At 43.1% G+C, this 16,149-nt stretch overlaps 1 protein-coding gene across 1 annotated transcript; it reads left to right on the top strand.

Annotated features, from left to right (window-relative positions):
* Window positions 1-326: 326 nt before the first annotated feature.
* LOC139462230 (uncharacterized) lies at window positions 327-8,177 on the top strand. The gene is made up of 3 exons (XM_071243827.1): window positions 327-513; window positions 4,674-4,856; window positions 7,723-8,177. The coding sequence occupies exons 1-3, from the start codon at window positions 333-335 to the stop codon at window positions 7,935-7,937; spliced, it is 579 nt and encodes a 192-aa protein (XP_071099928.1). The 5' UTR covers window positions 327-332; the 3' UTR covers window positions 7,938-8,177.
* The last annotated feature ends 7,972 nt before the right edge of the window (window positions 8,178-16,149 follow it).

The following is a 16,149-nucleotide window of genomic DNA, read 5'->3' on the forward strand; positions in this document are numbered from 1 at the left end:
ACGCCATAGTCCAGGAATGCCTTGAACTCCCTTTTGGCCAGGCGCACCATCACTCACTCACACCATTACCAACGTTTAGGTGAATTACAGAGCTGAAAAAATACTTAAGATCCCACTTCAAATGTGGTCGAGTTTTATCTGAATCTGGTTAATGTCTTAATATTTGCGATATATTAGGCTGATTCAACGATGGATTGCTTTGTCTGTCGTTTTACGCCTTAGTCAGCAATATTCTAGCTATTGTGGACCCCTGGTGTGGTCAAAGAATTCATGAACTGTATACTAGTGTTTGATTCGCTTTGTTTGCAACGCAGAGATTTGTTGGTCACCAAATGCAGCGAAGACAGGATGCCATTGGAAATCGAGTGACTTCACTTGCAGTAATATCACACACCACAGCCATCATCAAACCACCATCGAGTACGGAGGGTCGCCTAACAGTTGCGTCGTCAACCGTAACGTCTGTGCCTTCTTCGACATCATCACCACTGGCAGTAAGGAAAATGACAAAAGGTAGGATAATGATATTCTGGATCCTCCTGTACAAATAACGGAACCGAAGTGCCCCGACGATAGTAAGATAATGGTAATGGTCTTATCACTTACGAGCCAATCATTTGATATTCGGATAGGAGAAGGGAGGATGGGAGTTTCATTTGAGACAGAATATGGTCAGTCAACGCTTCAAAACTTTCTCGGAAATGAAGAGGCGAACAGGTTTATTTTACCCTGAACACATTCTTGTTCAGAATATCCAGTTCAGTAGACTACGGTTAAAACGAACACGCTTATAACGAACTGACGGATATAACGAACTTACTTTTTGGTCCCGACTATTTGCTTAAGTTATGCTGTATATATGCTTATAACGAACTACGGTTATAACGAACTAAAATTAGTAGTCCCTTTGAGTTCGTTATAACCGTAGTTTACTGTATGTCCATTTGTCGATTTATGATATGGGGTATAACCGGTGGGCAATGGAGAATATCAGATTATTAAGAGGGCCCTGGACCCTGCTTTTTGGGTATACCAACCTGTACAGCTGCTTATTCAAACTAAACCTGTTGTGTGCCTCTCTACTAGGGTACCATTCATAACGCAAAGGAAGGCTTGTGTTTTTCCCCGTTTTTTAAAAAATTCTCATTTTCAGGTCAAACCTTGCACCGTTAGTGACACAATCAATTGTAGTTCAAGTTTCAGTTCAAATCCTGTGTTTACTCGTGCCCACAATTTAACCCCCTGGATGCCGAGTACGCATGTTGTTATAAGTGCTGAAAAGTTATCGTTGTGCGAGAATTGCGCTCGAGAAGCACTGTTTTTGTACCACACTATGAAATTAACAGTGATGTAGAAAATTAAATGTCCTGTCTGATGGTGTAAGTGCAGATATTTAACTGGTTTGAAAAGCAGAGTGGAAAGTGTAATCATATTAATTTTATTATACACTCTTCAAAAAAAGAAACGCATAGTTAAAAAATAAGGATATTTATTAAGCGGATGGAAAAGTACCAACACAGAATTTGCGTGAACACAATCAAATGAAATTAGACACAGTGATCGACAAAAATATTGTCGTCATTTTCAGCTTTAATTCAGTTCAGTCATTACACATGTGTAGCCACAATGGGGCGTCGTGGTCAGTACCTGGTCACACCACCTCTTGCAGCCGTCACTGCTCGACACCTCCTTGGCACAGATTACACAAGTCGTCGGATGTTTTCGTGGGGAATTCTTCGCCATTCCTCCTGTAAGGCGTTGGCGAGTTGTGCCAGTGTGTGGGGACGCTGGTGACGTTGACGGACGCGTTGATCAAGTTCGTCCCACAAATGTTCAATCGGGTTGAGATCAGGCGATTTGGACGGCCATGGAAGGACATTGATGTTCTCATTAACAAGGAAATTAACTGTCATGTTGGAACAGCTCCCTCTGGCGGTCCAAAGCTGGGAGTAGGTGAGGACGCAGAATTTGGTCTATGTCTCGGTTTGCTGTAAGATTGCCAGGGGCAACCACCAACTGTGATTTACCCGTGTAGGATATGGCTCCCCACACCATCACACTCCCTCCACCAAATCGGTCCACCTGTCGAACGCAGTTCGGCGCAAAACGTTCATGTCGACGTCGGTATACACGTTGTCTTCCATCCCGTCGTTGAAGAAGAAAACGTGACCCATCGCTGAACCAAACGCGTCGCCAGTTCTTGAGATCCTATGCCTGTACCCTGTTGCACCACCGGACACGTCGCTGACTGTGTAGACGTCGCAAGACAGGTCCAACCTTTGGTCAACATAAGAATTGTCTTTATGACGATTGCTGGGGGGCAAGAAAAAAAAATAATTGGAATTCTCAAAACACCTATGCGTTTCATTTTTTGAAGAGTGTGGTTTTCTTTTGTATTTGACAGCTTAATGGAAACTAAGCGAACACAATACCGCCATGACGTTATATCAAATGAATCCGTATGCTTAATATGATATCTTATATAAATAAATGAAGAAAATCGATTTTCAGCTATGACGTAAAAGAACAGAGGTATTCACACAAAGAAAAGAGGGCATAACTCTTCTATATTTAAAACTAGTCAAGTATAGCTTATACTTCGTAAGAATTTCCTATCGATAAGGACACTATGTTTTGAATTATTTTCGTATTTTGTTGTTCACCAAGGACCAAATCGTATAAGTTTAGGTAATATCATAAATGACAAAAAATGATGAAATCTTACTAGATAGAAAAAGAAGTCACTAACTATCTCACATGCAAATTAGGCCTTATCGTCCTCGTCACTTGAACTATTTAGCAGCGGTAGCACGAACCAAAGGAAGGAAACGTGCAGATGTATTATTTTAAGCGCTACTGTCGCAGTCACATAACTGCCGATTCTTACCCAGGTTATAACCGAGTGATCAAAACTTAATGATGATGTTTATCATAAGCAAAATGGATGTTTCTTGAAAGCGCACCTTGCAGTTTTTATCGTTACTGTTCTTTTTTCACTTTATAAGTATTAGAACACTGCAGCTGTCTTCATGAATCGTCGCGATATTTCGTTATTCCTTTTCCATTGGCGATGACAACAGATAACCGCATTCTCCTGACTGTGTGTGTGATCCGACTAATGTTGCACCATTATTAAAGAGAGTACTAGCCTTATCATCAAGTGTAATAAATTACTAAACAGTAATTTGACACATTTTTGTTTCACGTCATAGCGTGTTTGACGTCATAGCGTGTTTTGTGACTTTCGTTCATGGTATAAAAAATCTCATAAACATTATTTGCCACTTTTTCCACACAACATGAAACGAATATTTTTACCAAGTAAATTGTCTTGAATACTAGATAAACGATTGGCCGTGAATCTGAATTGGACAAGAAGAACGCCTGTTACTCTATTGAATTATCCGGATAATCGTATACGGTTCGACCAACGGGTTACGTGGCACACTTTATATTAATTTTTACAATTCTTGTAGAAATAAAGTGAAGAGTGTAAAATCCGTGATCACATTGTGAAACAATTGATTGTATTAAGCAAAACATTGGGAGTGAAATCTGAATTTGGGTTGTTTACATTCCAAATAAATTGTTTTCCGAGCACAGCTTTCGTTTTCACACCTAATTTATTTCACTTGATTTTATTTAGACAATTTGCATTAGTGACAAAGACCATGCATTAATGTCACTTGGTTCTAAAATGTATGAGGAATTCAAGGATGTATGTAACGCAGCTGAGATTGTAAAGTACGTTATATGTGAAACCCCTATAGTCGTCCCATACTGCTATACGTGGTTTTGAAAACATTATCCAATATGGTGGAAAGTTCTCTTCGGCGTTCGGCTTTCATGTTTGCGTATTTTGTCAAATATTATGACCGACTGTAGGGTTGTCGGCGACGTTTCAGAATGATAATTTGTGATTTGATTTAAAAAAACAGATACCCCGTTATCATTAATCATGTTATTTCGTGTGTGTTTTGAAATGTAAATATCGTAGATTCTATTTCCTCGAAGAATTTAGTAATACTGAATTGCAAAAACGGCGAGATTTTATATGCCACCTATTTTTGGTGTAATTTGGTGTGTGTGTGTGTGTGTGTGTGTGTGTGTGTGTGTGTGTGTGATGTAGATCTGTATTTTGTGGCACACACGGATTAAATAGGGCTTATCCTAACAATGGAAGTAACGTGTCGCGGCAAAGTGACCTTAAGTTCAATAGCTTACTTCATTATATTATTGACGTCTTGGTATTTCATACGGATTGTTTCATACAAAGCATGAACGTGGATATATGCATCGTATCCTTCACGTGGATAGGTTACTATTTTTCGTTGTGGACATTTAGCTGGAGCAAACAAACATGCGCTATACTAAGCATTGCAAGGCCCAAGCACCGTCTCCTAGACATTGACATAGTGGCTTTATTTCATCAGCGACCGAAGCCCAGACCTTGTTCCACCGAGTGTTAGAACCAATGAGCGCCCATTGTAACACGTGCCACATCCTTGACGCAGTTTACCGTACACAGTAGCAGACATCGTAGCCCCCCCCCCCCCCCCTCAACAAAAGTTAACTACGGCCTTGGTTAGGGTAAACATATAACAACTCACTCAAGTACAGCTGTATTCCTTTGTGTTCGATTATTCGTTGTAATATGTTCACATGCATTGCAGGCGCCTGCCGGAAGCATGCTGGCTACACCTTCATGCCAGGAACCAGCATGTGCATACGCCATTCAACAGGGAATCCCGTTACCTGGTTTGAAGCTCGTCAAATATGTAGAGCTGAGGGCGGGGACCTCGTTAAACTAACTTCGTCGAGGAAAGGAAGTGTTTGCCATGATTTCGTACGTCACAGTAAGCAAAGCAAGTCTCTCGAAATCTCATTTATCACTAGACTAATCAACTAGTGTGGCATTTAATATATCCTGTTACATACACATCCGGACCACGATGAGAGTAATCTCCTGAAACATAACACCCTATATTATCTAGAACGCGATTCTTTAAGTGGATCTTTTTATCAAGCAGTGTGTTACATTTCTCACAATGTTTCTACTTTTTGTAGCCTTCTCGTTCAGAATTTTATTTATAATTTAATATTTCCGAAGAGGCTAGTACCTTCAACACGGTGGTGTGGTCGAGGTTAGTGCCTTCATCACAGGGTGGTGTCATTTTGGGTAGTACCCAAAAACACATGGTAGTGTCACTGAGGGTAGTACCTTCAACCCACAGTCGTGTCATTGAGGGTACAACACACCATGGTGTCATTAAGAGTAGTACCATCAACACTACCCGTGAAGATCCGGGTTAGAATAGGTCTTCAGCAACCAATGCTTGTCCCTCGTGAAGATCCGGGGTAGAATAGGTCTTCAGCAACCCATGCTTGCCGTAAAAGGCGACTATGCTTGTCGTAGGAGGCAACTAACGGGATCGGGTGGTCAGGCTCGCTGACTTGGTTGATGCTTGTTATCGTATCCCAAAGCGGAGATTGATGTTCATGATATCAATCACTGGATTGTCTGGTCCAGCCTTGATTATATACAGACCGCCGCCATATAGCCGGAATATTGTCAGGTACGGTGATAAACAACAAACAAAAACCGTCAACACTCCTTGGTGTAATCGAAAGCAGAACATTCAACTCAGAGGAGTCACTGAAGGCCTCACTTTCAACACACAGTGATGTCATTGAAAATAGTGAGTGAGTGAGTGAGTATAGTTTAACGCCGCTTTTAGCAATATTCCAGCAAAATCACGGCGGTTGTCACCAGAACTGGGCTTCACACATTGTACCCATGTCGGGGATCGAGCACGGGACTTCGGCGTGACGAGCAAACACTTCAACCACTAGGCTACCCCACCGCCCCTCATTGAAGATGACACATGGTGGTGTCATAGAGAGAACTACCTCATTGTGTGTGGACATCGATGGTGATACCTTCAACACCCAGGGAAGATAGTAAGGGTAGAACTTTCAACACTCAGCGATGTAATCTAGGGTTGTACCGTCAACACACCGTGATGTCATCGATGGTGATGTAATCTAGGGTTGTACTGTCAACACACCGCGATGTCATCGATGGTGATGTAATCTAGGGTTGTACCGTCAACACACTGTGATGTCATCGATGGTGATGTAATCTAGGGTTGTACTGTCAACACACCGTGATGTCATCGATGGTGATACCTTCATCACCCAGTGATGACAGTGAGAGTAGAACTTTCAACACTCAGCGATGTAATCTAGGGTTGTACCGTCAACACACCGTGATGTCATCGATCTCGATACCATCAACACCCAGGTCTGCCATAGCGAGTGGAACGTTTCAACTCACAGTGTCACACCATTGCAACTCCGCTGAGGTTAATTTAGTCTGTGAAATAGTATAAACCACATCTCACTCTCGGATGACGTGTCACACTATTGCATCTCCACATCTTTGTCGTAGGAGGCGACTCGGACGGGATCGGGTTGGTTGATGCATGTCATCGCATACCAATTGCGTAGATCTATGCTCATGATCACTGAATTGTCTGGTCCAGAACTCGATTATTTATAGACCACCATTATATAGCTGAAACATTGCTGAGTGTGGCGTTAAACAACAAACACAATACACCGTACTGTTATCGAGGTGGTACCTTCATTTCACGGTGGTGTCATCGAGCTTAGAACCTTGAACCCCGACTGGTATCATCAATGGTCGTACCTTCAGGTAGAACCATCTATACAATGCTACACAATGATGCCACTGAGAGTGCTACACTGAGGGTACTATCTTCAACACACAATGCTGCCACTGAGGGTGGTACCTTTAACTCAAGGTGATGGTGCTACACTGAGGGTACCATCTTCAACACATAATGCTGTCATAGATTTTGTGTGTTTGTTTGTTTGTTATCTAACGCCGCACTCAGCAACATTCCGTCTATATGACGGCGGTAGTCATTTAGGTTGTATCTTCTATACAGAGCAGTGTCATTAAGTGTACAACCTAGAACTCACCATGGTTTCATTGAGGGTACTACCTTGAACTCACCATGGTGTCATTGAGGGTACTACCTTGATCTCACCATGGTGTCATTAAAGTTCCTACCTTGAACTCACCATGGTGTCATTGAGGGTACTACCTTGAACTCACCATTGTGCCATTGGGGGTACTACCTTGAACTCACCATGGTGTCATTGAGTGTACTACCTCGAACTCACCATGGTGTCATTGAGTGTACTACCTTAAACTTACCATGGTGTCATTGGGGGTACTACCTTGAACTCACCATGGTGCCATTGAGTGTACTACCTTGAACTCACCATGGTGTCATTGGGGGTACTACCTTGAACTCACCATGGTGTCATTGGGGGTACTACCTTGAACTCACCATGGTGCCATTGAGTGTACTACCTCGAACTCACCATGGTGTCATTGAGTGTACTACCTTAAACTCACCATGGTGTCATTGAGGGGACTACCTTGAACTCACCATGGTGTCATTGAGTGTACTACCTTGAACTCACCATGGTGTCATTGAGTGTACTACCTTGAACTCATCATGGTGTCATTGAGGGTACTACCTTGAACTCACCATGGTGTCATTGAGTGTACTACCTAGAACTCACCATGGTGTCATTGAGTGTACCACCTTGAACTCACCATTGTGCCATGGAGTGTACTACTTTAACTAATTGTCCCACGCTTCACTCATTGAATATTATTTGCAGAACCGGTGAAGAAACCCTACTGGATTGGCTTGCAGATCAATGCTCATGGTGGCAGATGGGTTGGTGGAGGTTCCATGGTATATTGTAGGTTTATCATCGTCCCTACCGCCAGTTCCCCTGTGTGTGTTAGGGTCAACAAGGGCCCGATCCACGTATGGAAAATAGCGGATTGCAACTCCACTGATGTTAAGAACTTCGTCTGTGAAATAGTCTAAACCACATCTCACTACCGGATGAAGTGTCATACTGTAAAACTTCGTCTGTGAAATAGTCTAAACCACATCTCACTACCGGATGAAGTGTCACACTGTAAAACTTCGTCAGTGAAATAGTCTAAACCACATCTCACTACCGGATGAAGTGTCATACTGTAAAACTTCGTCTGTGAAATAGTCTAAACCACATCTCACTACCGGATGAAGTGTCATACTGTGAAACTTCGTCTGTGAAATAGTCTAAACCACATCTCACTACCAGATGAAGTGTCATATTGTAAAACTTCGTCTGTGAAATAGTCTAAACCACAACTCACTACCGGATGAAGTGTCATACTGTGAAATTTCGTTTGTGAAATAGTCAAATATAAAATAAAGACCAAAAGCTTTTCGTATTTCCTGTCATTGTATGATTCCGACTAAAGCATGAGCATGTGTTTATGAAACACTATAAAAAGAAGTAGTGATGGTGCGAAAATATGAGCGGACCGTGCCTGCCCAACCGGTGGCGGCCATAATATTTTTTTAAGATGTTCTGAAATTTGGCATAGGTGTAGTTAGTAGTGGGAACTGACATAGGTGTTCCATATTTTGCGATATATTATGAGTTTTGACCTTGATTCAACATTTACAGCATCATACACGTATGAAATACATCACCGTCGAATATCTAATTATTTGTTGTTTATTTTGGCCACCATCAAACATGGGTGTATATTTTCTTTTGCCAGGGAGTTTTACAGTCAATAGTGAGTTCAAGCAGGCCAAAACTGTCCACAGACGACTTCCCAGCATTTTTGCTAATTTTATTTGTGTGTTTACCCATTGGCGGGTACGTCAGATGAGCTACAGAGCCTAGTGGCTATTTTTTCCATTGCTTTCGTGGTGTTAATGATACCTATCCAATATACATATACAGTAAACTACGGTTATAACGAACACGCTTATAACGAACTGACGGATATAACGAACTTACTTTTTGGTCCAAACTTCTTGCTGTAGTTATGCTGTATATGTGCTTATAACGAACTACGGTTATAACGAACTAAAATTAGCAGTCCCTTTGAGTTCGTTATAACCGTAGTTTACTGTATATGACGGGCAAAAGAAACTTCCCATTTTGAATGCCAGTAAAAGAAGTCAAAGTCAAAATATAGTTATCAAAACCAGTGTATTAGAATATTAAACTAAGCTAACCAAACAAACAATGAACTTCTATGAAAAGAGGTGGGATCCAAAAATACCGTTTTCAAAATGACAAAGAAATAACATAAATATTGTAGAGCTCCAAATGTTTTTAGGGGATTTTCCAGTGCCTAATATCGTGTGTGTCCTCCTTGTGCGTCGTCGTACTGATGTCGTCAGTCTCCTGATGACTTAATGGGGGATTATCGCCATCCCTCTAAAAGTGCTTGTTCCAGCTGATATCTGTTGGTGTGGACGGTTTCTAAGTTGTCCAAGGGGTCCCACAAGTGTTCATATCCGGGGAACATGCCGATATGGCAGTATGTGGCCTGGTATTGTCTTGCTGCAGAATGGTTCCCCGCGGCTCCCGTGAGAATGGTAATACCACCGGTTGGAGAACCTCGTCATGGTACCTTTGTGCATTTAGGTGACCATTTATGATGACTAGGCGCGTTTTCTGATAACCGCTAATTCCTCCCTATACCATAACACCTCCTCGCCAATGTGGGTGGTACTCTTGTACGCACCCAGGTGCCAGACGGATTCTTCCGTCAGCAACCGTGCTTGTCGATGTCTTAGAGACAAACCAAGTCCACGTAATGGACGATAGGCCCAAATATCCATAGGACGCAGACGCCGTGTGACTGTGGATAGGCTGATACGGTGTCCAAGTGCTGTTGCTGCTGCTGACGTCGCCGGCAACAACCTATTGCGGAGTTGTATGGTACGGATGTCGCGGTTTTCCTGTTGGGTTGTAAAGCAGGGTGTTCCTGTTCTAGGACTGTGACGAATTCTGCTTGTCAACCGGTAAGGCTGAAATGGTGCATACGCCATGCGACTGGAACAGCCTAAGGTTCTGGCAATATGGGTCTGTGACGCTCCCATTCTCGCTATACAAATGTCTCTCTCCCTTTCTTCCATAGATAAACATGACATTCCTTGTTAGGCCTACACAGCGTTGTTTCCAGACTGGAAACATTTAAAAGAACTCTTTAGGATTCGAACCAATTAATTTTTAAAAGTGGGATATATATGCATTTCTCTGATTCATCCATCGTTTACATCGGCTGTATCGACGACGCTGGACCTGTTACTGAAGCCTGGCATTGTGACAGAAGCCTGTCCTGCCTCTCCACAATCTCATTAAAGTCAGATCTTAGTTCTCGCTATCGCTAAACAAAGATCTGAGGACATCCCATTACGGGTCACGTCAGACCGACCTTGCGCGAATTTTGACCGACCAATGGAAGGACTGAAAAAAAGTCTAATCAGAAGGCAGCTTTCTAGTGCTTTGCGGCACTAAATTAAAATTGGCGACTACGCTTCGAAATATATACTGAGTCAAATTAAAAACTTCACACTTTTAAAAGTAATCCCATATATGATATACAACGTACAAATGTATCAGAGAAGGTAATTTTTAATCATTAATGTCCAAAGAAGGATTTTAATTAACGGTGGTAACCATAATTTGTCCCAAGCACCTACGGTATTCGGTAATAACATCAACAGTTTAAATCGTAAGTCCCAAGCACGAGAATCTGATGGCACACAAGTTCAGTAGCGTGTATGGTCACCATGCATGTGCGTTGACCGCATGGACCTTATGATGCTTGTGAACACATGATTGGGAAGACGACGCCATTGTTGCTGCAAAATGGGAATGGGATTGAGGTCGGGTGACCTTGACGGCCAGTCCATGACATTGACTCCCGCATCCTTAAGGAAATTCCTTGTCAAAATTGCTGTGTGGGGTCTGGCATTGTCGTGTTGGAAGATCAAACCGGGTCCATGTGCTGCCATAAAAGGCAGAAGTTCTGGTTCCAGTACCTAGTCGCGGTAAGCAGCAGCGTTGGGGTTGCCACGGATGACAAGAAGCCTGGAACGTGCATTGCCACAGAAAGCACCCCACACCATGACACTTCCGCCTCGAAATCTGTCAACTTCCTGTACACAACACTGGGCGTAACGTTCATGACGGCGCCTCCGCACCCTCGCCCTATCATCAGCAAATCGAAGATTAAATCGGGATTCATCACTGAAGACGATTTGATTCCATCGTAAGTGTCGCTGTGCCCACAATTGACGTTGACGTCTGTGTAATTGAGTCAGAATCGGCCCGCAGTATGGCCGTCGTGCTTGAAGGTGAGCAGTTCTCAGACGGTTTCGAACAGTTTGCGCACTCAGATACCCCTAAACAGTTCATTTCTGGTTGATGTAGCCATCAAAAATCGGTTACTGAGGTGACGTAAGACAATCTGACGATCCTCTGCATGTGACGTCACCTGGTCGACCTGGCCGAGGGCGATCAGCGGTGGTACCCGTTTGCTGTAGACGCGTCTGTAAATCATAAACAGTCCGTCGACTACAACCCATCGTCCTTGCGACTTCAGCTACGGACGTTCCCGTCTGTAACAAGCCAATGGCACGTTCACGTTGCCCATTTGAAAAGCGTGGCATGACAAATGGCCGTAAAGACTTTTGTTTTCTTGTGTTTTTCTTTTTTTGTTGTTAATGACTGCTAACAAGTATGGCTGAAAACACGTGCGGTATTATTGCCACGTGACCAGTTGCACGTGAAAAAACACTTTTGCCACTATAGAGTGTGCACATAATTTTGATCGATTCACCTGCACAAAAATGGGTGTTATCTGAAGACAATACGTGGCCATTACTGTTTAAATACACAATAAGGGCCCACAATGATAACTGGTCAAAATGTTAAAATTTTAGGATTGTGAAGTTTTTATTTTGGTTCAGTAAATTTTGACAAATTCTCGATGAAAAAAATTAAACCTGAGCAAAAGAACATTCTGGAATGGTAAATATATGGGCTAGATTGTATGGATTAAACCCGTAACTGTCGTTCTGAATACCCCTGTATTAAAGTTTTGGAGGTTGCATGAATAGAAAACACATTCGACTGTCACTTTCCTGATCTGGTAAGCGACGCTCTAATTGGTCGGATGAAAGGTCGTTCTGACGTGACCCCTAATGGGATGTCCTCAGATCTTTGTTTAGCGGTAGCGAGAACTAAGATATGACTTTAATGAGATTGGCCTCTCCCTGGACATTTAGAACGACGTCGCTTCCTATGTTAGATTCATTCGACTATAATTACAGTTGTTGTAGTGACAAACCGCTGTGAACTATAAAGGCCGCTTCTCAAACTGGCTACGGATTGGCTACAAGTAATACGATTCTTCTTAAACGGAATAATAAATACTTTGATAAGTCTACGCAAATTGGATACATTCGACAATTCGCAAAGAAATACAGCTATTGCTGCGACAAACCAGCGCGAATTACCCCCTTTGTACTTTAAGCAGGAGATGGCGTCAGGTTTAGGTTGTCAGCGTCATGTTGCACTCTTGACGCTTAATGATTCATTTGGAAGGACTCGTTATTATGCCGAAAGGGATCACCAGCTTATAAATGGGGCTGATGGCGTGTCAGACATCGCACGCAAGAATAAGAAATATAAACTGTTTCGTTTATTTTGACTCATTTTATAATTTAACAGATAGATGGTTTAATGACGTTGGTGCTGTCCGTGGCGACAGTTTCATTATATCATCTCATTCCCCTACGCATGCTACTTGTCTTCATTGCATTATCCAGTTTCTGTTATTACTTATGAAGAAAGTCATAAAGACGCCACGATGCTCAGGTAGTGTAAAATAGTCATGTCTGGAAGCCCGTTACTTTCCGTAGTCATGGGTGCTCACGGTGATGCAGGCATTCTACCAATGGGCACCCAAAGGACTCGAACCTCAGCGGCTCCCGATTACCACCCTCTTTTATGATAAAATGTTAATATTACAACATATGAACAAATTAACTACTTGAATCTTGAATTGAGCTTGAAATAATTTAGAATTTATGGCGTACACTAAATAATTGCCAGTGGATATGGCAAAAATGATTGTAACACTCACCCTGTGACGAATCATTCGTTGTTGTTTTTGTGAGAGTGTGAGTCGGTTGGTTATTCAAGTTAATATTGCGGCGTGTCAGCTTAATCTGGGAGGAAAGCCCGACCGGTCTTAGGGTTTACAACTTTGGTGATGATAAACCTATAAATATCGTGGGGAGCCTGTCCAATGGACGAACAGACGACTGGTTGTTTTGTGTTTGTGGGCTAACTCGACATGACAGATCTTGTATCTTCCAGCTTCATGTCGGAAGTTAGCCCTTACCCATCGATATCCTACGCACCACTCGGGATACCCACGTGTATGTTCCTTAACTTCACCTGTTTTGTGAAATTGTGCGCTGTGCCACGTGCCACAACACGTCGTAGTGCTGCGACTAGGTGCTACGGCAAGGTGCTACGACTAGGTGTTACGACAAGGTGCTACGTCTAGGTGCTACGACTAGGTGCTACGTCTTGGTGTTACGACAAGGTGCTACGTCTAGGTGCTACGGCAAGGTGCTACGACTAGGTGCTACGACAAGGTGCTACGTCAAGGTGATACGACAAGGTGCTACGTCTAGGTGCTACGACTAGGTGCTACGTCTTGGTGCTACGACAAGGTGATACGACTAGGTGCTACGACAAGGTGCTACGACTAGGTGCTACGACAAGGTGCTACGACTATGTTAGTTCTCTTTTAAACCAATAACGCGAGGTAATTTGTATGGGTCAACTTCCAGCTGCAACATAAATTGCTTCGTGTGTCATTTGGCTTTATAGTATGTGAGGCGCGATAGTACGGCCCTGGTGTACGCACCCACTTGTCCCTGTCTCACAAAGCCATCTCAAGGCTACGACGAAAATCTAAAACCTTTAATGTAGGCTTACGTGAATCGAAGCGTTAGGGTGCTTTGTGAAACGGTCCCTGTCACATCATATATATATGTATGTATGTATGTATATATATATATACATACTCTTTAAAAGAAGTGGGGCGGTCGGGGAGCCTAGTGGTGAAAGCGTTCGTTCGTCACGCCGAAGACCCGGGTTCGATTCCCGACATGGGTACAATGTGTGGAGCCCATTTCTGGTGTCCCCCGCCGTGATATTGCTGGAATATTGCTAAAAGAGGCGTAAAATCAAACTGACTGACTCACTCATTAAAAAAAGTAGGGGATCATGAAAATACATGTTAATACCAATTATTAGAACAAAGATGAGTGTTGACGACAAACATCCTATGCAAGAGCGTCTGTTAAACTTTACACCAAAACACATCCTATAGCCTGCACGTGCCACACGCAGTAACGCCACACACGTGTGAAGCTTGTCATTCCTGATTTTGACACTTTCAAGGAAGGTCGGTTGATGTCTGTGGACCATTATTTCTGTCAATCCTATTGATTCTGCTTATCCTACAGTTGTGATTTACTTTATTTCGTGTATTGTTGGTGTATGAACTAGCGTTGCGGCGTCTGCAACGTGCGGAGCGTCTACTGGCTATTGTCCTGCAGGAAACTGGCAGAAGTCAGCGTGCCAAAACGTTCAATGTTTCACAGGCTGTGATTAGCAGACTATGGAACAGATACCAACAAACCCAAAACGTTGACGATCGACCCCGTTCAGGGCGTACCAGGTCAACGACAAGAGTACAGGGTCCATTGATTCGAAACCAGGCTCTACGAAATCGAGCTAAAACGGCGAATCAAATTGCTACAAACTGTCATCATGCTACTAGAGTACGAGTTGCGGGTCACATGATAACAAATCGTATACACGCAGCTCATCTCCATGCTCGACGGTCACGTGTTGTGCTGCCCCTTACAAATCCCATATTGCCAACAGATCGACGTCAAAGATGTACACCACGTCGAAACTGGGTAATTGTCTCTGGTCACGTGTCATGTTTTCAGATGAGTCCCGATTCACTTTGCACTTCCTTGATAGGCGTGGTCCGGCCGTTTCTAGCGACGTCGAAATGAACGTCAAGCCAATGTCAACCTGACACCTCATGATTTGGCGGTATCGGTTAGGGTGTGGGGTGGCAACACTATGACTGAGCGAACCCCACTCTATATTGTGCATGGAAGGGTCTGTGGACAGTACTATCGGGACACCATACTGACACCTTGTTTTGTCCCGTTTGGTTTGCATGACATGTGGGTCAACGTTTTGTCTTTCAGGACGATAGCGCTCGTTTCCCTATTGAACACGTCAGGGACATGATAGGGCGACGTGTGCGTCAATTGCATAGGCTGCCGTCCACGTTGGCTGAACTAGTCACCGCAAGAGGAGTGAGACAGACTCATTCAAAACACCGTCCATACGCAGTACGTCTCATCGAGTGAATGAATGTTTGACGAATCGTGGCGGTATAACTTTGAAATTTCCCATCTTACTCCAATCGTCCTTCAAGATCGTTTGCGGTCATAACATCTACGTCATACTTAACTACCTATTAATATGTGTTCCCAATTTGTTCATTATTATCATACTTGACAAGACAAGACAATTTATTCAATATAGAGGCCAATGGCCCATACAGACATATAAAATTTACATTTCTTAGCGCTAGAATATATGTACTAGGCGAAAGTTCAACGCCGCACTCAGCAATATTCCAGATATATGACGGCGGTCTGTAAGTAATCGAGACTGGAACAGTCATTGACATCATGAGCATCGATCCTCGCATTGGAATCGATGATATGCATCAACCAAATCAGCGAGCCTGACCACCCGATCCCGTTAGTCGCCTCCTACGACAAGCATAGACGCCTTTTATGGCAAGCATGGGTTGCTGAAGATCTATTCTACCCCGGATCTATACGGGTCTCCAGTGATTGACATCATGAGGATCGATCCTCGCATTGGGATCGATGACATGCATCAACCAAATCAGCGAGCCTGACCACCCGATCCCGTTAGTCGCCTCATACGACAAGCATAGACGCCTTTTATGGCAAGCATGGGTTGCTTAAGATCTATTCTACCCCGGATCTTCACGGGTCTAGGAGAAAGTACTTAGGGGCGTAATAAGCAGTTTTCTTTGTATGAGGTAGACAAAAACATGCACAGACAAATACACACATATAGCTCAAACACACATAT

The sequence above is a fragment of the Haliotis cracherodii genome, unplaced genomic scaffold (assembly GCF_022045235.1).
Source record: "Haliotis cracherodii isolate W230 unplaced genomic scaffold, xgHalCrac1.p SCAF_1, whole genome shotgun sequence".
Lineage (NCBI taxonomy): Eukaryota > Metazoa > Mollusca > Gastropoda > Lepetellida > Haliotidae > Haliotis > Haliotis cracherodii.

Coding starts and splice junctions, on each gene's coding strand:
- LOC139462230 (XM_071243827.1), top strand. CDS start 333: ATGCAGCGAAGACAGGATGCCATTGGAAATCGAGTGACTTCACTTGCA. Junction 514..4,673: donor AGTAAGGAAAATGACAAAAG/GTAGGATAATGA, acceptor CATGCATTGCAG/GCGCCTGCCGGAAGCATGCT. Junction 4,857..7,722: donor CCATGATTTCGTACGTCACA/GTAAGCAAAGCA, acceptor TATTATTTGCAG/AACCGGTGAAGAAACCCTAC.